Source organism: Somniosus microcephalus, chromosome 5 (assembly GCF_052327205.1).
Source record: "Somniosus microcephalus isolate GS21.2 chromosome 5, FLI_Smic_1.0, whole genome shotgun sequence".
NCBI lineage: Eukaryota > Metazoa > Chordata > Chondrichthyes > Squaliformes > Somniosidae > Somniosus > Somniosus microcephalus.
In genome coordinates, this window is record NC_140991.1 from 282,029,314 (window position 1) to 282,051,860 (window position 22,547).

Below are 22,547 nucleotides of genomic sequence, written 5' to 3' on the forward strand. Positions count from 1 at the left end.
GGCATCGAGATATCAAGCAACCACATCTGCAGTAAGTGTCTGCAACTCGAGGAACTTCGGTTCAGAATTGTTGAGCTGGAGTACGAGCTGCAGACATTGTGATGCGAAGGGGGAGAGTTACCTGGACACTTTGTTCCAGGAGGCAGTCACTTTAGGTTAAGTACTACTTTAGAGTTCATCAGTGGTCAGGGACAGGAGGGTGTGACTGCAAGTCAGGAAGGTATTGGGACCCAGGATGTAGTGATGGAGGAGCCTCAGCCCTGGACCTTGTCCAACAGGTACGAGGTACTTTCTACCTGTATGGATGAGGAAAAAGACTGCAGGGAGGATGGGCAAACTGACCAGGGCACTGTGGTATAGGGTGCCATCCAAGTGGGGGGGAGAAGGAAGGAATGTGGTAGTAGTAGGGGACAGTATAGTCAGGGGGATAGATACTGTTCTCTGCAGCCGTGAAAGAGAGTCCCGAAGGCTGTGTTGCCTGCCCGGTGCCAGGGTTAAGGATATCTCCTTGCGGCTGGAGAACAACGGAGTGGGAGGGGAGAATCCAGTTGTCATGGTCCATGTAGGAACCAATGACATAGGTAGAACTAAGAATGAGGTTCTGCTGAGGGAGTTTGAGGAGCTAGGGTCTAAATTAATAAGCAGAACCACAAGGGTAATAATCTCTGGATTACTACCTGAGCCACATGCAAATTGGCATCGGGTCAAGCAGATCAGAGAGATAAATGCATGGCTCAAACAGTGATGTGGGAAAAAGGGGTTTCAATTCATGGGGCACTGGCACCAGTACTGGGGAAAGAGGGAGCTGTTCCGTCGGGACTGGCTCCACTTAAACTGGGCTGGGACCAGCGTCCTGGTGAATCGAATAACTAGAGATGTAGATGGGGCTTTAAAATTAAAAAGGGGGGAGGGGTCAGGTGAGGGGAAATTTAGAAATTTGAAGAGAAAGGTCAAGGCAATAGAGCAGTGTAGTGATTTGGTTAAAATAAGCAGTGTGACAGGAAGGGGCAGAGAGATTAACGGTAGCAGTGCAGCAGAGAATAAGGTCAAAGCAAAGAATAATGGTAAATTTTTTTAATTAAAGGCACTTTATCTGAATGCATGAAGCATTCATAACAAGATAGACAAACTAGTGGCACAAATAAAATGGGTTTGATCTAATAGCCATTACAGAGACGTGGTTGCAAGGTGGCCAAGGTTGGGAACTAAATGTTCCAGGGTACTTGACATTTCGAAAAGACAGGCAGAATGGAAAAGGAGGGGGAGTAGCCCTCATAATAAAGGATGACATAAGGGCAGTAGCGAGAAAGGATCTCGGCTCAGAAGGCCAGGAAGTAGAATCAGTATGGGTGGAGATAAGGAATAACAAGGGGCAGAAAACACTGGTAGGAGTAGTATATAGGCCCCCTAATAGTAGCTATACCATTGGACAGAATATTAATCAAGAAATAGTAAGAGCTTGCAACAAAGGTAATGCAATAACCTTGGGGGACTTTAATCTTCATATAGAATGGACAAATCAGGGTCTAATGAGGGTGAGGAACTTAATGTAATTAATATAAGTAGAGAAAAAGTACTAGAGAAACTAATGGGACTAAAAGCCGACAAATCCCCTAGACGTGACGGCTTACATCCTAGGGTTCTAAAAGAGTGGCTGAAAAGATAGTGGATGCATTGGTTTTGATATTTCAAAATTCCCTAGATTCTAGAATGGTCCCAGCGGATTGGTAGGTCGCAAATGTAACACCGCTATTCAAGAAAGGAGGGAGAGAAAAAACCGGGAACTACAGGCCATTTAGCCTGACATCAGTCATTGGGAAAATGCTGGAATCCATTGTTAAGGAAGTGGTATCAGGGCACTTAGGGGGAAAAATTCGGTATCGCCCATTTTGGGGTACTAATATCGACCGGGCGCAAAGTTTAGCGCCCGGCCCTAATTATCGCCTCCTACTGCAAAATTCGCCACTATCGCCCCGGAGGTGATTGGAGCGTTAAATCAGGCACGACACACCTCTCTTAAGGTGCAAACATCAGGGAGCGAGGCGCTACCTCAGAACACTACCAAAGTTCAGGCGATGCCAATTACCATGTAAGCCAGACAGACTGGCACCATCCAGTTCTTAAAGGGGAAGGGCCATCTTGCTGTCCAGCCACTCCCTGCTCATTGCAGCCTTGAATCTTGGCCTGGAGAGATCAAAAGCAATTGTGTTGGAAGCACTAATGGATAGGCCCAGGGAAAGAGCTCAGTGCTTAGGAACCTCCAAAGTGGTGTTGAGGGCCAAAATTCCTTAGGACAGTGTTAACACCAAATATTTTGCCTACAAGAAAAGGCAGGAAGCACCCACCTTTAAATAGTGCTCCACCAGCCCCTTCCCAACTTGAAAACGTTCCCCTCTACATGTCGTTGCTAGCGACAGGCGCTAAGGCAGGGGGCACGACTCAATATCTGGTCTGGGGCGCTACCGGGGCGTTGCACGCTTGACTGACGTCACGATCTGTGGGCACAGGAGATCGTGGTGGTAGTGTTTAGCGCCACCGCAAAATGACTGGTCAATTTCACGTTCGTCGCTAAAATCGCCGCGCTCGGGTGCTAAGTTCCTAGCGCCCCATTAGCGCCCCCTGGAGGTGCTAACAGGAGGCACTAACCAACTGAATTTTTCCCCCTTGGCATGATTAGGCAGAGTCAACATGGTTTTATGAAAGGGAAATCGTGTTTGACAAATTTTAGTTTTTTGAGGGTGTTACTAGCAGGGTAGATAAAGGGGAACCAGTGGATGTAGTATATTTGGAATTCCAAAAGGCATTCGATAAGGTGCCACATAAAAGGTTATTACACAAGATTCGGGCTCATGGTGTTGGGGGTAATATAGTAGCATGGACAGAGGATTGGTTTACAGACAGAAAACAGAGTAGGGATAAACGGATCTTTTTCAGGTTGGCAGGCTGTGACTAGTGGGGTGCCGCAAGGATCAGTGTTGGGGCTTCAGCTATTTACAATCTATATTAATGACCTAGATGAAGGGACCAAGTGTAATGTATCCAAGTTTGCTGATGATAAAAAGCTTGGGGGGACAGCAAGCTGTGAGGAGAACACAGAGTTTGCAAAGGGATATAGATAGACTAAGTGAGTGAGCAGTAAGGTGGCAGATGGAGTATAATATAGGGAAATGTGAGGTTATTCACTTTGGTAGGAAGAATAGAAAAACAATATTTTTTTAAATGGTGAGAAACTTTCAAATGTTGGTGTTCAGCAAGATTTGGGTGTCCTTGTGCAAGAAACACAGAAAGCTAGAATACAGGTACAGCAAGCAATAAGGAAGGCAAATGGCATGCTGGCCTTTATTGCAAGGGGGTTGGAGTATAATAGTAAGGAAGTTTTGCAACAACTGTACAGGGCCTTGGTGAGACCACACCTGGAGTACTGTGCACAGTTCTGGTCTCCTTATCTAAGGAAGGATATACTTGCCTTGGAGGTGGTGCAATGAAGGTTCACTAGATTGATTCCTGGGATGAGAGGGCTGTCCTATGATGAGAGATTATGTAGAATGGGCCGATGCTCTCTGGAGTTTAGAAGAATGAGAGGTGATCTCATTGAAACATACAAGATTCTGAAGGGGATTGACAGGGTAGATGCTGAGATAACAACAGAAAATGCTGGAAAAACTCAGCAAGTCAGGCAACATCCGTGGAGAGAAATTTGAGTTGACGTTTCGGGTTTGACCCTTCTTCAAAACTGGAGAGAAAAGGAACTAGATCGAAGGCAGGGCTGCGATCGGACAAAAGAATAAAAGAACCAAAAGAAGTAAAAGAGATTAGAAGCTAGATGAGATGGTAATAGGCTGTGATTAGGTGTAAAGTGTACTGGCAGGGCAAAAGATAGCTGCCAGGTGTGAGAGAGAAACAAAAGGAAAGGGGGGGGGTGGGGAAAGGAAAGGAGTGGAAAAATATAAGTGAAAATGAAATAGGGGCCGAGGTTATGATCTGAAATTGTTGAACTCGATATTGAGACCGGAAGGCTGCAGACTGCCTAATCGGAAGATGAGGTGCTGTTCCTCGAGTTTACGTTGAGCTTCCGTGGAACAGTACAAGAGGCCAAGGACGGTGAGGTCCGAGTGGGAATGGAGCGGTGAATTGAAATGACAGGCGACCGGAAGCTCGGGGTCACCCTTACGGACTGAACGGAGGTGTTCCGCAAAGCGGTCACCCAATCTGCGTTTGGTCTCCCCAATGTAGAGGAGACCGCATCGTGAGCAGCGAATACAGTATACTAGATTGCGAGAAGTACAAGTAAATCGCTGTTTCACCTGGAAGGGGTGTTTGGGGCCCTGGACAGTGGGGAGGGGGGAGGTATAGGGGCAGGTGTTACATCTCCTCCGCTTGCACGGGAAGGTGCCAGGCGAAGGGGAAGGGCTGTTTGGGGTGATAGAGGAGTGGACTAGGGTGTCTCGGAGAGAGCGGTCCCTGCGGAATGCTGAAAGGGGAGGGGAGGGGAAGATACGTTTGGTGGTGGGATCACTTTGGAGGTAGCGGAAATGCCGGAGGATGATCCGTTGAATGTGGAGGCTGGTGGGGTGAAAGGTGAGGACAAGGGGAACCCTATCGTGGTTCCGGGAGGGAGGGGCAGGGGTGAGGGCAGAGGTGCGGGAGATAGAACTGACACGGTCGAGGGCAGTGTCAACCACGGTAGAGGGGAATCCTCGGTTGCGGAAAAAGGAAGACATGTCTGAAGCACTGGTGTGGAAGGTGGCATCCTTTTTCCGCAACCGAGGATTCCCCTCTACCGTGGTTGACACTGCCCTCGACCGTGTCAGTTCTATCTCCCGCACCTCTGCCCTCACCCCTGCCCCTCCCTCCCGGAACCACGATAGGGTTCCCCTTGTCCTCACCTTTCACCCCACCAGCCTCCACATTCAACGGATCATCCTCCGGCATTTCCGCTACCTCCAAAGTGATCCCACCACCAAACGTATCTTCCCCTCCCCTCCCCTTTCAGCATTCCGCAGGGACCGCTCTCTCCGAGACACCCTAGTCCACTCCTCTATCACCCCAAACAGCCCTTCCCCTTCGCCTGGCACCTTCCCGTGCAAGCGGAGGAGATGTAACACCTGCCCCTATACCTCCCCCCTCCCCACTGTCCAGGGCCCCAAACACCCCTTCCAGGTGAAACAGCAATTTACTTGTACTTCTCGCAATCTAGTATACTGTATTCGCTGCTCACGATGCGGTCTCCTCTACATTGGGGAGACCAAACGCAGATTGGGTGACCGCTTTGCGGAACACCTCCGTTCAGTCCGTAAGGGTGACCCCGAGCTTCCGGTCGCCTGTCATTTCAATTCACCGCTCCATTCCCACTCGGACCTCACCGTCCTTGGCCTCTTGTACTGTTCCACGGAAGCTCAACGTAAACTCGAGGAACAGCACCTCATCTTCCGATTAGGCAGTCTGCAGCCTTCCGGTCTCAATATCGAGTTCAACAATTTCAGATCATAACCTCGGCCCCTATTTCATTTTCACTTATATTTTTCCACTCCTTTCCTTTCCCCACCCCCCCCTTTCCTTTTGTTTCTCTCTCACACCTGGCAGCTATCTTTTGCCCTGCCAGTACACTTTACACCTAATCACAGCCTATTACCATCTCATCTAGCTTCTAATCTCTTTTACTTCTTTTGGTTCTTTTATTCTTTTGTCCGATCGCAGCCCTGCCTTCGATCTAGTTCCTTTTCTCTCCAGTTTTGAAGAAGGGTCAAACCCGAAACGTCAACTCAAATTTCTCTCCACGGATGTTGCCTGACTTGCTGAGTTTTTCCAGCATTTTCTGTTGTTATTTCGGATTTCCAACATCTGCAGTATTTTGCTATCGTAGATGCTGAGAGGTTGTTTCCCCTGGCTGGAGTGTCTAGAACTAGGGGACACAGTCTCAGGATAAGGGGTAGGCCATTTAAGACTGAGATGAGGAGGAATTTTTTCACTCAGAGGGTTGTGAATCTTTGGAATTCTCTATCCAAAGGGCTGTGCATGCTGAGTATATTCAAGGCTGAGATTGATAGATTTTTGGACTCTTGGGGAATCAAGGGATATAGAGATCAGGCGGGAAAGTGGTGTTGAGGTCGATGATCAGCCATGATCTTATTAAATGGCGCAGCAGGCTCGAGGGGCCGTATGCCCTACTCCTGCTCTTACTTCTTATGTTCTTATTCTAAATTCATCCTAACCATTTCAATAGATGGAAGATTTGGCTGCAGAATATTGCATCAGAGTGCAACCATCAATGCACGCTTCTTTAACAGCCATCTAAATGTTATTACATTCTTTTTCCAATGTTAAAGCAGACCAATGAATCAGGAAAGATAAAAATGACTGAAACGGGACTTCGCGCATCCCTGGAAAATTATTCTTTTTATGCCACTAAAGTGCTCCACTGTTTGCTTGAGTTTGCCAGTTTATTTTTGATTTGATGTCTCCTCTGGCTGATGATGGATTGAGGGATTCAGTGAGGTAGCTAAGATATAGTAGGTGAAATAAGAACATAAGAATTAGGAGCAGGAGTAGGCCATACGGCCCTTCGAGCCTGCTCCGCCATTCAATAAGATCATGGCTGATCTTCGGCCTCAACTCCACTTACCTGCCAGATCCCCATATCCCTTGATTCCCCTGGAGTCCAAAAATCTATCTATCTCAGCCTTTAATATACTTAGCATCCACAGCCCTTTGGGATAGAGAATTCCAAAGATTCACAACCTTCTGAGTGAAGAAATTCCTCCTCATCTCACTCTTAAATGGCCAACCCCTTATCCTGACCTTAACTGAAAAACACCTATGAAAATTACACATTACTGCAATCTTGTTACATTTTATATTTGGTGTGGGTGTCTTGCTGTCATTCTGAAAAAAAGACTAAAATATTCTATTTATTTTATAGCTGGAATCAACAACTATCCACCTCCAGCTCTAAAGAGGGAATGCGGAGGAATAAATTCTCACAACATAAAAGAAACAGAAACATTTCCTGATGTGCTGTATGTTTTGTAGACATCTGTTACCAAATTTTGAACATAGAATGTAAGTTTCTTTCAGTGATTAATGTATTACTTCCTCATTACAGAGTGAATATGATGGAAGATTTTGAAGAACAAAAAGATGACACCAATGTTTATGGTAGGTACGGACAAAAACATTTCTATGTGGTGAATTTTACCTGGCAATGGGTTTCAGAAGGGTGCGGCGTGACTGCATCAATTTGAGGCCCATGCTATTTGAACTCCCAGACCTCATTTACATCCCACTGGCCAGCTGCCCACCTGAAATGGGCACAAAGATGTAGATGGCCAACTGCCAGCAGGTGAAAGTCAAGCCACCACAATGTAGGTAAGTGCCGGGGGGTGGGGAAAGGTTTGTCTGGGTCTCGTGGATGGGAAGGGAGGAGGGACCCCATGGCAGTAGAGGACCAGACTTTACTTGAGAGACCTGGAGGAGCAAAACTGACCTTTTCGGGCCTGTTTGTTCTCCGACACATCTTACTGAGTGGGGCAGGTGCCCCGGTCAGTCCCAGTTAAAATGTCATCAGGGTCCTAATGACATTCAAGAACCTCAATTTGCACATAATAATGAGGCTCCTGACTACATAAGCACATAAGAAATAGGAGCAGGAGTAGGTCATTTGGCCCCTCGAGCCTGCACCTCCGTTCAATAAGATCATGGCTGATCTTCTACCTCAACTCCACTTTCCTGCACTATCCCCATATCCCTTGATTCCCTTAATATCCAAAAATCTATCGATTGACTGAGTCAGGTTAGCACCTCACTCGCCTTAAAAAGAGCCCAGTTAAAGCAGTGGCTGGCTGGAATGGAGCAGTAAGTTTTTGGAGGTGATTTCAACTGCACGGCCATCCAATTCCCACCGAGCGGAGTGGGTTAAAATAGCTCCCTATGTGTTTTGTGAGAGTGTTAAATAATATATGAAAATTATACAAAATGTATGGAGTTACCATTTTCCCTATTATGCAAAGGGAGGGGTCCAATGGCCTCCCCTGTCCTGTGCATACCGTGATTGCCTCGGATTTTGCTCCTCGACACTCACCTAGCCAGGGCCGCATGATTTCCTGCTCCTGCCTGCCAGCCCCTGCATCATTCCCGCCAGCTTCGGCTGGGAGTTTGATCTGAAAAATTAAAATGAGGTTCAGGAATTAAAGTGGCTCAAGTCTCATGCCGGCAACGCCATCCAAGCTTCCTGGCGCTGCCCCCCACCCAACCCCCCCCACCAGGCCACTTGCATCCTGAATTAAAATCAGAGCTTTATTATGTATATGTTATTCCTGGTTTGTCTTCATATTTGCAGCCACATTGGGAAAAATGCTAATAATCAGGAAAATAAAGGGGAAAATACAGGAAAAAAATATTCACAATATGGTAACTTAAGTGACCTTCTGATTGCTCATTTAGCAAGAGGGAGATTGTTAGTACCAAAGAGCAGAATGAGGAAGTATTGCAGCAGGACTGCTGCTACAGCACCCGAAGAGGAGGCGGGAGAGCCCTGAAACGGGAAAAAACCCCCGGCTTTATGGGTCTTGGCCGAGACTGAGACCTATAAAGGTCTGTATGGGAGCTGAATTGGAGGGAGCAGAGGTCTCTACTCGGCCCTCTCCCTCTGTTTACAGAATTCGGGACCTGACCGTTGCTAACCCGAGCCATCTGCCAACTTCATCAGGCAGCCTTGGGAGTGGCAGAAAGAGTAGCTGCCATCAGGAAAATTCACTGGAAAGCTGGATCCTGCTCTTGCTGGCGTTTACATGCAATGGGCAGGAAAGAAGCAGCCGGCAGTGGCCGGGAAATGAAACTCAAAGTGGGGAGGTGGTGGTAGGCCGTGCCAATTGATATTTTTCTCCCTTTTTCTGCTGCTATATCATACCCGATTTTGGGCAGGATCACAGAGGAAAATCCAGCTCATAAGTTCTTTCAGTCCTTACTAAAGAGGATAATATATAAAGTTTGCTAAATTAAATCTTTTACATGAAATTCATAAGCATTTCTGTAGATTTTGCTCCATTGCTCATATTTTCAAATCCAAAAATTCTGCTCATTTAATCTAATTCAATCAAAAAATCTACTCTATTAATATACATTTTTAATAAGCCTCTTTCATTCTTTTCCATTCTAGATGTGTGTTCACTGAGTCCCGATGAAGGGGAATGTTACAGCTACAGCTTAAAATGGTTCTTCGACAAAACATTACGAGTCTGCAAAAGGTTCTGGTACGGTGGCTGTGGAGGAAACAAGAACCGATTTGACACCCAAGAGGAATGTGAAGGCTTGTGTCTAAAATCTGCCTTCTAAATACTATGGTGCAGTTGATTTCAGATAAACACATACCTGACACAAACATAAAATTCCAATATACCACGGCATTTCCTATTTACATATAGAATATCTCCTTTTTACTGGCACATTAAGGTTATACTACTTACCATTCTTTTTTAAATAATAATTAGGAAACAGAACTACCCATTTACACTGTCCCTCAAAGCAGGACAGCTCCACAATGGATAAGTGGATTTTTCTTCTGTGGATTTTTTTTCAAAAAGGAAATGGAGCAGAAAGATGGCAGAAGGATCAGCCAGAAATAATGACAGAACATCAAATGGGTTCCAAGATTTTTTTTTAAAGTTACAAATTTGCAATCAAGTAAATTCAAATTAAAACATGAACGCGTTGAGGAGGCAGCTTCCCCAGTTTTTCCTCCCATGGGCTATTTGTGTGGCCTTGGGGAATTCCAGGTGCCAGCGTGGCTGTGCACTCAAAAGTGCTGTAGGAAATGTGAGCACAGCAGCAGAGCTGCTGAGATCAGACCTTCTGCCTGCTACTGGAAAACATCAGTCGAAGATCCTGAATGCTTTCAATTTTCTGGGAGAGGGGAGGGGTGATAGAAAAAAAAATCTCCACTTGCATGTGAATTATTCAGCTTGTCCCGAGAACCCTGTGGGCTCTCTGGTCTTAGTGCCAGTTTTTGACAGGCGACTGTCGCTGGGGTGCTGACCAAGCAAACAGAGTGGAAGAATGAGGCAGGACATCAGGGAAAGTCCACTCTTATCTCATTAATATTGATGCTGAGCCTGTAGGTATAACATGTGCAGTCCGAATGACACTGCATGGGGAAGTCCCAGAAAAGTTCATGGCAGTTCAGTGGAAGCAGAGACCCAAGAGGCCCTCACCCCATTTTCTTTGGCCCTGCACCTAGGGAGTGCTGATTCCCCATGAGCAGGATAAAGGAAAATTGACCCTAATCTCTACTCATCAGAGAGTACTATACATGCAAAAAAAATTAGAATATATGAAATTGTAGAAAATGGATGGGCTGCTTTATTTCCCGATTTTATTGAAAATTAATTGGCTTTACACGATTGGCTACTTGGCATTATGTAAGCTCCAGACTGATGTCTGAATGAAGCCTGTATAGGGAGGATATTGCCACTGGTTACAAGCGAAGAGGCAGAAATTTGGTATGGTTCATACCAACAAGTTCATATTTGAATGGTGCAAATAATGTATTGCACTATAAATGCGAATTACATGTAAAATCCTGGACAAGTTAAAATTCCCTATGTTTTTGATGGTCATTGCAATCCATTGCCATTTCAACCTGTTGTCATATTTAAGTTTGAGACTAGAATCTTCCAGAAGTTTAATCTCTTGTGTAAATTTTGTTTCTATTATCTACTTATTGATGTTAATGTACTGAAATGCTTAATTTAATATTAAATGGGTAGTGGTGCAAACATTTCCAAAGTGGCTTTTTAATGTGTCATTTACAGAGATTCTGTTGAAAGTATAGTCCTGTATCAAGTACAAAATGTACTGATTAACTAGTTATGCATTTACCAGGATTCAACCATATATGGATATAAAAAATACTTGCAAAGGGAATTTTGAAGAGGCATTTACGAGTGGAATCAGTACACGGGGTAATTAAAGGACAGGTTAGGGGTTCTAATTCAGCTAAACAGGATTTACTAATAATGTTGAGTGTGACAAGATTCCCCATTTATATTTACTTCTCTATTTCCCACAAGACCATTAATTTATATTGCCTGCAAAGTTCAGCAAAACTTTTGAATGATACACCAATATCTTGTCATTGTTTCCTTACTAATCAGTACCATCCACTTAACTTTTTATATTGCTTTGCAGTTGTAGTCAAACCAACTACACATTAAAAAATTATTGTTGTCAGTGTAAGAATTGAAGATGATTTCTGTTATTTTATATTCCAAGTATATTTGTTCTAAGGGAAACATTATTGTTCTTTGCTCAGGGTAGGAAATATAGTTATTTGTACATTACCTTGTATCTCTAAAGCTCCAGTCAATGATACACGTGGTACTGCTGGACTCAAAAGAATAAGCTGATGACTTCAGTGAAATGCCAATTTAATGATGTGAAAACTAAAGTTGTGTGATATAATAACATTTACTAGTCTTTTGATATAAAGTACATTTATGAACTGAATTCTAGTTTTGTTTGTATGAAACATGACTTGCAGCTCACATTTGAAGGTCCATACATTTTGCATTTCAACTCTCCATTAATGACCATGCTCGAGTTTACATGGTCAGTGGGAGGGCACCTAATTTACATGGGTCAGGTGGGTGCACGTGCCATTTCGGGCTGATAACTCTGGCAACCACTGGGGAGAGTTTTTTTTAAGTAAACTCTTTTGGGAGGTGGGGGAGCCCAGCCTAGGCCCCAATGGTGAGGACCACATACACCCTTATAGAGTTCAGTACACCTCTAATGACTTGATCTATTGGCCACCACTACTACACTGGGTTCCCTTCCAGGCTCAGGAGCAGAAACTCCCTGCTTAGGGAGTCCCTGCTCCTGGCTCCACCCCAGCTGTCTTTCGCCTTGCAAGGGATGCACAGAGGGTTCTGCCTCTTACAAGGCAAAGAGAAAACTCCCAGAAATGATAGAGACCCTGGTCGCCACTGTTTTCTTGGAAGTTCTGCCACTTTCCCACCAGAACCATGTGGAATTTTGGCCAGTCTGATCACACAGACTTAATTTCTATGGATGTTTGCAACTTATAGACTCGGATGAAGGTTGTGGGTTAATCACCCACTCAGAAGACTTGAGCACATAATTCAGGATGACACCAATGCAGTAAGAGGGAGTGCAGCATGTCGGCGGTGCCGTCTTTCAGATGAGATGTTAAACTGAGGCCCTGTCTTCCCTCTCAGATGGACGTAAAATTTTACTGTTTGAAGAAGAATAGGAGAGTTCTACCCGGTGTCCTAGACAAAATGTATCCCTCATCAAAACCACCAAAAAAAATTATCCTGTCATTTATCGCATTGCTGTTTGTGGGACCTTGCTTTGCACAAATTGGCTGCTTTGTTTCCTACATTACAACAGTGACTACACTTCAAATGAACTTCTTTGGCTGTAAGCCACTTTTTAGGACTCCGGAAGTCATGAAAAACTTGGGTGAATTTTAACCCCTAAACCCCCCCCCCCATGAGATTGGGGATCAGAGCCCCCCCACTGGTTCAGAGATCGGACCTCTCCCAGGAGCAGACCCCACGCTCCCACTAGCAGCTGCAGGCTCCTTGCCTGTGGCTGAAGCTTAATCCAGAGTGCTCCCCGCCTGACTAGAAAGCAAGCCTGCAAATCAGGCTGGCTTCCAGGTTGGGAGCAATGTTCCCTTTAAGCTGCACGGCTGTGCAGTGCTCCAGGGATCCCGCGCAGCTTGCTTGCCAGTTTTTCAATGCAAAAATTACGCCTGCGCAGTATTTTGAATGTCCTGCGCGGCCCCTTTAAGGCGCCAAGAAAAATAACAGGGAACATTGGTGGGAAACCTGTCAAAAAAAAAAGTGCATGTTGTGGAGTTAAAACTGTACAGCATGTGGGAAACCCAACCAAAAATCACCGCCCACCCCACTCGGAAAACCTTCCTTTCACTATCGGGGCCTCAGTGTCAAATAGGACGACTGTGTTGCAAACCGTCTGGTTCAGCCTCAGACAGTAGCCAGGGAACCAGATAGAGTCTGTGGCAGGGATTGAAATCAATGGCTTTGATCTTCACAATTGGAGGAAATTTCTGCTGATCTAATACTGGAAGTCGGGCAAGCAGCGCGACAAATTAGAGGCAGCAGAGAGGTTGAGGGAGGGGTGGTGAGGTAGTGCGTCATCAGCGTACATGTGGAACCAGGTGTTGTGTTTTCAGGTGATGCCTCCATGGGGCAGCATGTAGTTGCGAAATAGGAGGGGTCCAAGAATAGATCCTTGGGGCACACCAGAGGTAACAGTGCGGGAGCAGGAAGAGAAGCCATTGCAGGTGATTCTTTGGTGAAAACTGGATAGATAGGAATGGTACCAGGAGAAGGCAGTCCCACCCAGCTAGATAATGGAGGAGAGCCATTGGAGAAGGATGGTATGGTCAACCATGTGAAAGGTTGCAGACAGGTCGAGAAGGATGATGATGGATAGATTACCATGGTCACAGTAACATAGGATGTAACTTGTGACTTTGATAAGGGGCGTTTCAGTGCTGTGGCAAGGCGGAGCCTGATTGGAGGGGTTCAAACATGGAGTTGCGGGTAAGATGGGCACGGATTTGGGAGGCGACAACATGTTCAGCAACAGATTAAGTGAGTGACCAAAATTGTGACACAAGTGGCTGGATTGTCATTGAGGAGGTGTGTAGGAGGCGGGACTACAACTTTCGGGGTTGTAGTCCCGCCTCCATCAAGTTGTGGTCAACCCACGCCCAGCAGGCTCAGCAGGCCAATTAAGGGCCACCCGGCAACAGGTGACGTCACAGATTGACATTACATCTGTCAAGAGCTTTTGACAGATGAAATATCAGTGTTTCACAGCTGTTTGAAGCTGTCAAACACTGACAATCTGTACTCTTAAGTTAATTCCTTCCTCTCAGGATGATTTAGAGATCTCTCCAGAACAGAAAGCTGAATGCTGCAGATTTGGACAGATCGCGGCCATTCTGCTTTCTGTGCTGGTGAGATGAGGGACTCCCTAGACCTGAAGGAAGGAAGTGTAGGATTCGCAAAAATCCATGAAATACAGTATACGGGTAGGGCCCCTGAAGTGGCCACATTGTGAGAACACAGAATGGAGTTGGCAGTTCTCATGGCCCAGTTCAAAAGGACACACACACAGTACCTTAAAGCAGTCTGAGTCATCATCGATTAGAAGAATCCAGAACCTTACTGTTTTTGATATTGTAATGTGGTTACAGCAGTAAACAAAACTATTAGCACCTGGAGGTGCGCTAATCGCTGGCAGAGCGGTAACCAATCTCAGAAACCGCTGAGCACACACAAACGGAGGGACACTAAACGGACTCCCATTATGGCAAAGCGGTAACCGATCTCAGAAACTGCTGAGCACACACAAACGAAGGGACACTAATCGGATTCCCATTAGTTCGATTTGCGAGCAGTTAAAATTAATGTGCTTGCTTTTGTTAAAGCAACCTTAACAAAGGAAAACGGTTGATTTGGCGCCAAGATTAGGGCCAGAAAAGAGTATAACCGTTCAGGTAAATCGTCAGCAAGTCAGTCTAAGATTCGACCAGAGTAAGGAAGACTCCTCCAGAGACGGTTCACACCGTGAAGTCCAAGTCCAGTTACCATCAGGAGTTTGAGGACCGTGCGGAACAGAAAACGGCTCGAGGATTTCGGAGGACTTCCAAAGTTTGTACAGGAGAGCGAGTCCAGGAGCCGGTCCCATAAGGAAGGTCGGAGGTCCCGGACGACACCAAGTAACAGGGTCCAGGAGCCGGTCCCATAAGGAAGATTGGAAATTCCAGACGTAACAAGAAGTACCAAGGTCCAGAAGGGTTTTGAAATTCTGGTGAGCATAAAGGCCCAACTCTACCTAACTGACATAATTGAGGTATATTCAGTAACGGGAGGGTTTGTAACGTTAAGGGTATTTGTAAGTCAGGAGTGTGATTTATCCCTCGATGTGTCCGTGCGCTTCCCTCACCCCCGCTTTTAGCTTATTGCTATTTTAGAACTGTTTATATGCTTTAAAGTTATTTTTCTCAGTGTATAATATAGTCCTCTGTGAGAAACGTTATTTTTCGTCTGCATTTATTCTTGCCATTTTTCTCTGTGTACATTCTCTTTCAAAAATAAAGATCGTTTTGATTTAAAACTCAATCTGTCTCATCTGACCATTTGTCTTCCGAGTCACGAGTTGGGCCAACACACAAAGGTTGTCTGGCAATAAGCCCAGTGTCTAGAACCGTGAGGGGGGAGCGCTTCGTAACCGCTCACGAGTAGTGCGAAAATCAAAACCGATTTAGCACACCATAAGCTCGTTAAAACGACCCCTTACAGAATGGCGACCGCGGCAGGACACTGGCTACAGAAACCTTGTGTGGTGGACAAAGACTCGGGTGAGACAGATGTGATGGAAGATAAGTTAGCTTCCTACGTGTGTGGGAAAGTCAATGTAGTGAAAAAATGGGTGTATGACATGTTAGGAGCCGAGCATCCCCTAAAGGCAGCCGCTCAGTGGACGGCTAGTAAAAAGCACCGCAAGGGCATTGAGAAAGCGGTATGGCTCATGTGTTACAAAAAGCAGGTTCTGGTACTGGACCACGCGGTGGCCAGTAAAGAATCTAAGATTAGGCATTTGTCCCAAGAGCTGCAGGAAAAGGTTGCAGCAGAAGGGAAAGTGCTAGTGGCCCTGGAAGCAATAAGCCAAGAGAGGGCAGCGATGGTCCGGGATCAGCGGGGGAAAGTAGAGCACATGGAAAGCCAGGCCGCTGCAGTACAGCGTGAGCACCAAGCCAGGGTAGAAAGGCTAAAGGGCAAGATAGCTGAGTTAGAGGGGAGTGCTAGTTTTAGGGTAGAACATGTTGAGTACCAAGCAAGAGAATCTAGGGAAAGTGAAAGGAAGTTAAAGGCGGAAATTAGCAGTCTCACGGGGGAACTTAAGGCACAGGAGGAGAAAGTAGCCGAGGTAAAAGCAGCTTATAAGGTGGCTTGCGCTCAGGGGTTTGAGGAAGCAGACCATGGCCCCTGTAGGCAGGAAATTGAAAGCCTACGTATGGAGTTGGCCAAAGCAAAGGGGATGATATGTCTCATTAGCCCAAAAATCGGCCCTAGCCCCTAGTTTTCCAGAGGTCTGGGAACAGTAGCAGGTGGGGGATGAAGAGCCCCAGGTAGACCAGGCTAGCCCAAGAGAGAGTCAGGGACCGGGACCGGTGTACCCGTTATACAGCGGAGGTATGGACCACCCGGTAACGACGGGGAAACTGGGGACATCCAGAACCAATTCCACACGGTACGCAACAATTGCGTTCCATGGTGAGCCACATCCCCAAGCTCACCATGAGGGGGGACCCTTCCCTGCATTTTAGGGAGATAGAGCAGGCGGCCTGTGTGAATGACTGCGACGAGGCAGAAAGGGCCAAAATGATGCTGTTCTCCCTGGGTAGCGATCTCCTCCAGACGCTACCCGATGAGTGTAAGAGGGGTCAGGAGAATTATGGCAAGCTCAAGGAAGAGATCCTGGAGGCCATGGGGATGAACGAGGGGAGTCCGTTCTCCCGGGTAGAGAGAACAGTCCAGCTCCCCGGGGAATTCCCGCAGGCGTTCGCGGACAGGCTGTGGCCAGTCTACCAGGATGCGTGCCCGGGAATGCCGGCGCGCGTGCACCTGGACGGGGAACCGTTAGTTCACTGGCTAAGGTGCCTTATGAATAACTCCCTGCCCCGCGTTCGAATGCAGTCAATGGCTTGGTTCGACCCCCGAAACCCTCTGACCACGGAGGCGACGGTAATCCGTCAACTCACAGTCAGTTTTAGAAATGGTAGAGATAGTGAAACCCCCCCGAAAAATGGGAAGGTTTGTGAGGTCATGCCTGGTGACCAGCCCCATAAGGAGTGGCGCCAGGAAGGGAGCCGTCCCAACCAAAGCAGGCAAACTTGCTACGGTTGCGGAAAGGAAGGGCATTGGCGCAGGGACTGCAAAAATCCTTGGAAGGATAATAGGGAGAAGGTCCCAACAGCCCCAGCCCAAGCCCCAGCTACAACCCTGACCTCTGCCCCAGAAAAAGAAACGGAGCCAAATGCTCCTCAAGAGCTGCTGGACATGCTGCTAGCTTCAGTGAGATCATTGGTCCTCACAAAGGGTAAGATAGCAGCCACCACCGGTCCAGTGGTTCCCCCAACCCCTTCCCAAGGTGGCCTGCAATGACTGGAACCCGCGCAGCCCGTCTATCTGTGTGCGCTCTGGTATGACGGATGGAAGAGACCGCTCGTGCAGATGGAGGTAGAGAAGGGTACGGGGACTTATCTGTTGGATACGGGGGCTTCCTGCACCGTGATTCATACGGAGAATCCCACCGCCTCACCTCTGTCTAGCGGGGTTCCATACGTCTTATCGGGGTTCACAGGGGCAGAGCAGACGGGTGCGTTCTCCAGGCCGCTCTCGATCTGCTTGGGCACACTACACACAAAGTCCTGGCGAGATGGGACGCGGAGGGAGGTAAAGGGATCCTAGGGGCTGACTTCATCGTGGGCCATGGGATCCTCGTAGACCTCAGGAACCATTGCCTTTGGGGGGCCAATACCAGGAAGGAGAGTGGAGTAGCAGTAATCCCGGGAAAGGATGGGAAGGGAACCCTGTGTACCATAAAGCCGAAAGGGAGTTACGACCTCGGTGAAATGATGGAGGGTATCCCGGTAGTATTTAGGGCCGAAGTACAGGCTCAGTTAGGTGCGTTCGCCACGCACAAACATGACTGTGGGAGAGTCGTCAGCTTTGAGGTCAGGGTAGATGGGGATCCCATGGCCCGGCCCCAAAAGCAGTACAACTTCCCAAAGGAGGCAGAGGCTGATATGGAGGTGGCCATATCAGCGCTGGTACAGCAGGGGGTGCTAAGGCCTATAGCCACCCATGTGAACTCTCCGCTTTGGCCGGTTAAGAAACCGGACAATTCCTGGAGAGCCACGGTGGACTATCGGGTGTTGAACAGCAACATCCCCGCATGTGCCCCTACAGTGGCAGCAGTGGCCGACCTCATTGGGAGTATTCCCGCATCCGCGACCACGTTCACGGTGCCGGATATTTCTAATGGGTTCTGGTCAATCCCTGTGCGGAGGGAGGACCAGTATAAATTTGCCTTTACTTTTAAGGGGCAACAATATACTTGGAATTGCTTGCCACAAGGCTTCCACAATAGTCCCAGCATTTTCCACCAATGCATGGCGGACAGCCTGAAGGAGTTCAGTCAGCCCCTTCAGTTAGTGCAGTATGTGGACGACCTGCTCCTGTTTACCGACACGGTCGGAGAGCATGGCCCACTGCTGGCTGAATTGTTGGAGCTGCTGACCCGAAAGGGGTTTAAGGTTAACCCAAAGAAGGCGCAGATCGGTCAGAAGGAAGTCAAGTTCCTGGGGCTGACCATCCGCACCGGAGAAAGGGCCATCGATAGGGCTAGGAGGGAGGCGGTACAGGAGTTACCGGTCCCCGTCACTATAAAGGATGTGAGGTCGTTTTTAGGGCTAACCGGGTACTGCCGAGTCTTCATGGAGGACTATGCGGCCATGGCAGCCCCGCTACTCCGACTCCTGCACAAGGGAGTGGAGTGGTCATGGGAGGAAGGATGCCAGGCCGCATTCGAGCTCCTAAAAAGGAAGCTGCAGACCGCACCGGCCCTGGGAGCGATAGATGGGGGAAGGGAGTTCTTCCTGGAGGTGGCAGCCAGCGGGGACAGTCTGAGTGCTGTGTTGCTCCAGGAGCGACATGGCAAGCTGAGACCCGTGGTTTACTCCTCCAGGGTGCTCACCGACGTGGAGAGGAGCTACTCGGTCTGTGAGCGGCACCTCTTGGCCACACACTGGGCTGTGAAAAGATCCGCCATCTTCACAGGCACCTCCCCCATCACCCTCCTCACACACCACACGCCTACCAAGATGCTGTTGGATGGGAGGATCAAGGATGGGACCATGAGCAGTGCCCACATTGCGCACTGGACCCTACTCCTCTCCCAAATGGATCTGCGGGTAAAAGGCCTGTGTGAGCCCAGATTAGCCGCCAACCTGGCTTACCCTGGGACAGCCCATCAGTGTTCTGTAGAAGGGGTATGGGAGGTCGACGTGGGTCTCCGGGCTGGGATACATCCCACCGGTCGTGAGATCTACGTGGATGGTTCCAGCATGGTATTTGCTGGAAAACGGCTCACGGGGTGCGGAGTTTATGACCCGACGGCAAACATTGCGTTGGCAATTAAACTCCCCAGCACCATGAGCGCCCAGCAGGCAGAACTGTCCGCTGTGGCGTATGTGGTCACCCACCCCGAAGTCTTCCCTACCCCGTACACGATTTGCTCGGACAGCATGTTCACATACAATTCGTGTACTGAGTACCTGGCCATCTGGTCCCGTCGTGGATTCACTTCTGCGGATGGGAGACCCTTGGTGGTCAAGCCCCTGCTGGAAAAGATCCTGGCAGCCGTGGGGGAGAAGGGTGAGGTCTTCATCCACAAAGTGAAGGCTCACTCCTCCACAGAACCTCGCGGTCAGGGAAACCAGCGAACTGACGCACTGGCTAGAGAGGGTGCTATGTCCGGCATTCTCTGGGACCCCTACGGGCCTGGACCAGTGGCAGCTGTAAAAGGCAGGGATGGGATTCAGAAGAGTGTAGGGGTAGCACTAGCCCCGGACCTCAAATCGGTCCAATCTCAGGACCCTGCCCTGAGAGGGGTATTTAACGCGGTTAGCGAGGGGAAGAAAATAGAAGGCCCATATGGCACAGCATCTCTTTCCGTAAGAGAGGGGATGCTGTTTAGAGAAGAGCAGTGGGTGGTGCCTCAGCAGCACCGGAGGGAATTCCTTCAACTGGCCCATGAGGGTCCGGGAGCAGGGCACCCAGGGCCTGAGGTCACTTGGCAGCGGGGAGAGCAGGCAGGATGGTGGCCAGGACTCCGGGAGGACGTCCGGGAGTTTTGCGCGAACTGTCTTGTGTGCGCGGCAAATAACCCCGACCCTCACAGGAGGAAGGTGCCAATGGGACACGTTAGGAGGGTAGAGGGACCATGGCAGTCAATCCAAATTGACTATATCGGACCCTTACCCGCCACCCAGGGAGGCTATAAGTATTGCCTCGTTCTGGTGGATGTGTTCTCTAAATGGGTTGAAGCCTTCCCCTGCCGAACAGCCACAGCGTTAGGAACTGCAAGAATCTTGGTGCGGGAGGTGTTCTCGAGATGGGGACTGCCCCAGTTCGTGGAAAGCGACCAGGGAAGCCAGTTCACCGGCCAAGTCATGCAGAATACCCTGATGCTGCTGGGCATTCAAGGGAAATGGCACGTCGCCTACAATCCCCAGTCATCTGGGATTGTGGAGCGGATGAACCGCACCTTAAAAGAGAAAATAAGGAAGGAGATAATGGGTTCGCCCCAAAGGTGGGCAGAAGTCCTGCCTCTTATCCTCATGGGGGTCCGCGCCAGCCAATCAAAGAGTACGGGGTACTCTCCGCATGAGCTCATGACCGGCAGGGTCATGAGAACCCCCACTCATGTCCTGGCCCCAGTCCTAACGGAGGGGCAGCTAAGGGAGGTGAATCGGGACAAATTTGCCCGCACGCTCCTTGAACGCCTCCAAAGGATTTATGAGGGAGCCGCAGGTAACATGGGGAGGCAGCATCAGGGGAATAAAATGCTGCTCGAGCCCAGTAAAACCCATCGCTGGGAGGTAGGGGACCTAGTAATGGTAAGAAACTTTGCCCGTGTGGGGAGTTTTGAGCCACTTTACATGGGTCCCTACAGTATTGTAGATCAGGCCAGCCCCATGGTGTATGCTGTGAAACTGCCCCGGCGCACTAAATGGTTTCACATTAACCAATGTAAACTGTTTAAACCGGAGGCAGGGAAACAGGCAGCGGGGGCTGAAAAGGCCAGTAAAGAATCTAACGCTGTAGGGGAGCTGCGGCCACGGGTCACACAGGCTGGACGTGCAGCCTGCGTGAGGGGAGGAGTTGTCCCATCTAAGCGGGAGACTCCCCCATTGTTCTGGGACCCAGGAGGGGAGGAGCCGGAGGTCCTAGGTCCTGTCCCTGGCCAAAGTGAAGCCGAGTCGGAGGACGAAGGTCCCGCCCCCGACAGCGGTAAAGGGGAGGAGCCAGAGGTCTTAGGTCTTGCCCCTCAGTGTAGCATTGAAAAGGTCTGGTCGCCGGTTACTGTAAAAAGATACCCCTGTAGGAAAGCTGTGGGAATTTTAAACAGTTCACAGCCAGCAGCTACAGGCTGCTAGGGACCAGCAGCTGAAACTGAGGTGGGAACGCCGCAGGGGGAGGCCTGCGACAGTCCCCACAGATTTTAAGCTGGCCGTCCGGAGACGGACGGCACATGTACATACACCATAGTTTGCTAAGTAAGGTTTAGTTATTTGTAAATTTAGTATGTATGTATAAGGTTTTTCTGAGGTATGGTGGCATTTTGGAACGGTACAGAGTGGCAAGTTAAGTGAGCTAGGGTCGCGGGACCCACTCACCCCACACCCAAGCCGAGGAGCCCAAGGAGCCCGGCTCGAACATTCTCTTTTATCTCTCCAACAGATATTAATCCAATGATGCTACTAAGAGGCATCATCCTCGCGGCCCTGGTGGGCCTCAACATCGCGTGGCGAGGGGAGACGGAGGATCACCACATCTTCGGATGTACCGGGGAAACGGCGCCCCTGGCCCACGACGGGCAGGGCCTGCGTAAGGCAGAGGAAGTCGCTGGATATACCCACGAGGGCAACTGGCCGGGTTGGCTGGGATCGAACGCCACTAAATACTCTAATGACATTGGTTTCACTTATGGAGAAGTTTCACTATCGTGTCCGCGGGTCACGATCAAGGCCACGCGGATCAGTGTTACTGTGGGAAAATGAATTTGTTTAACGTGCAGGGGGAACGTCCCCCTGGATAGGTGGTGGTGGCTCAGGAAACTGAGCAAGGACATGGGGAACCCCAGAGGACAGTGGGAAAGGTTAGGGAACAACACTCACCGGACCATCACAGGGACCCAGGGAGGGCTGACAGTGTGCTGGGATAAATGGTGGGAACCCGATCAAGGGATTTACGTATGTATGTGAGGTTCAGGAAAAGTCTGCCCCGCAGGTGTTTCCATCATTTTCCACAGCCAGTGGCAAGATAACGGGAGGGGGATGGACTGGGAATCGCGCTTGGACGCATGCGCGGTCCCCTACTCCCCAATCGCAGTTAATGCCACTGAGTTAGTGACCCGCCCCCGACAGCCCCTGCCCACGACCCAGACACCACGGACGGTAACAGAGGGGTGCCCCACCACCAAGGGACCGGGGAACGGTTTAGTTTTAGTTCCGACTGATCAAATGGCTTACCAGGGGGTCCATTACGTGGTGGCCTCAGTCATCCTCAACCTGACCGAGGTGCACCTGCCGGAATGGTGCCCCGTAGAAACAGGAAGGCTATATCAGGCCCTGCTAAAAGAGACCCTGCAGAAGTTCTTTGAATTTGACTTCGCAAGGGTCAACAGGACCAAACTCTATACCG

General features: G+C 48.9%; 1 protein-coding gene across 2 annotated transcripts in view; it reads left to right on the forward strand.

Annotated features, from left to right (window-relative positions):
- Positions 1-11,499, forward strand: part of LOC147117766 (collagen alpha-6(VI) chain-like) — a 235,349-nt gene extending 223,850 nt beyond the window's left edge. For both annotated transcript variants that reach the window (XM_085989025.1, XM_085989026.1), the window contains 3 exons: positions 6,920-7,016; positions 7,103-7,155; positions 9,155-11,499. In XM_085989025.1, coding sequence (XP_085845151.1) covers positions 6,920-7,016; positions 7,103-7,155; positions 9,155-9,330 — 326 coding nt within the window. In that variant the 3' untranslated portion in view covers positions 9,331-11,499. The remainder of the gene's footprint in view (positions 1-6,919; positions 7,017-7,102; positions 7,156-9,154) is intronic.
- Positions 11,500-22,547: the final 11,048 nt, after the last annotated feature.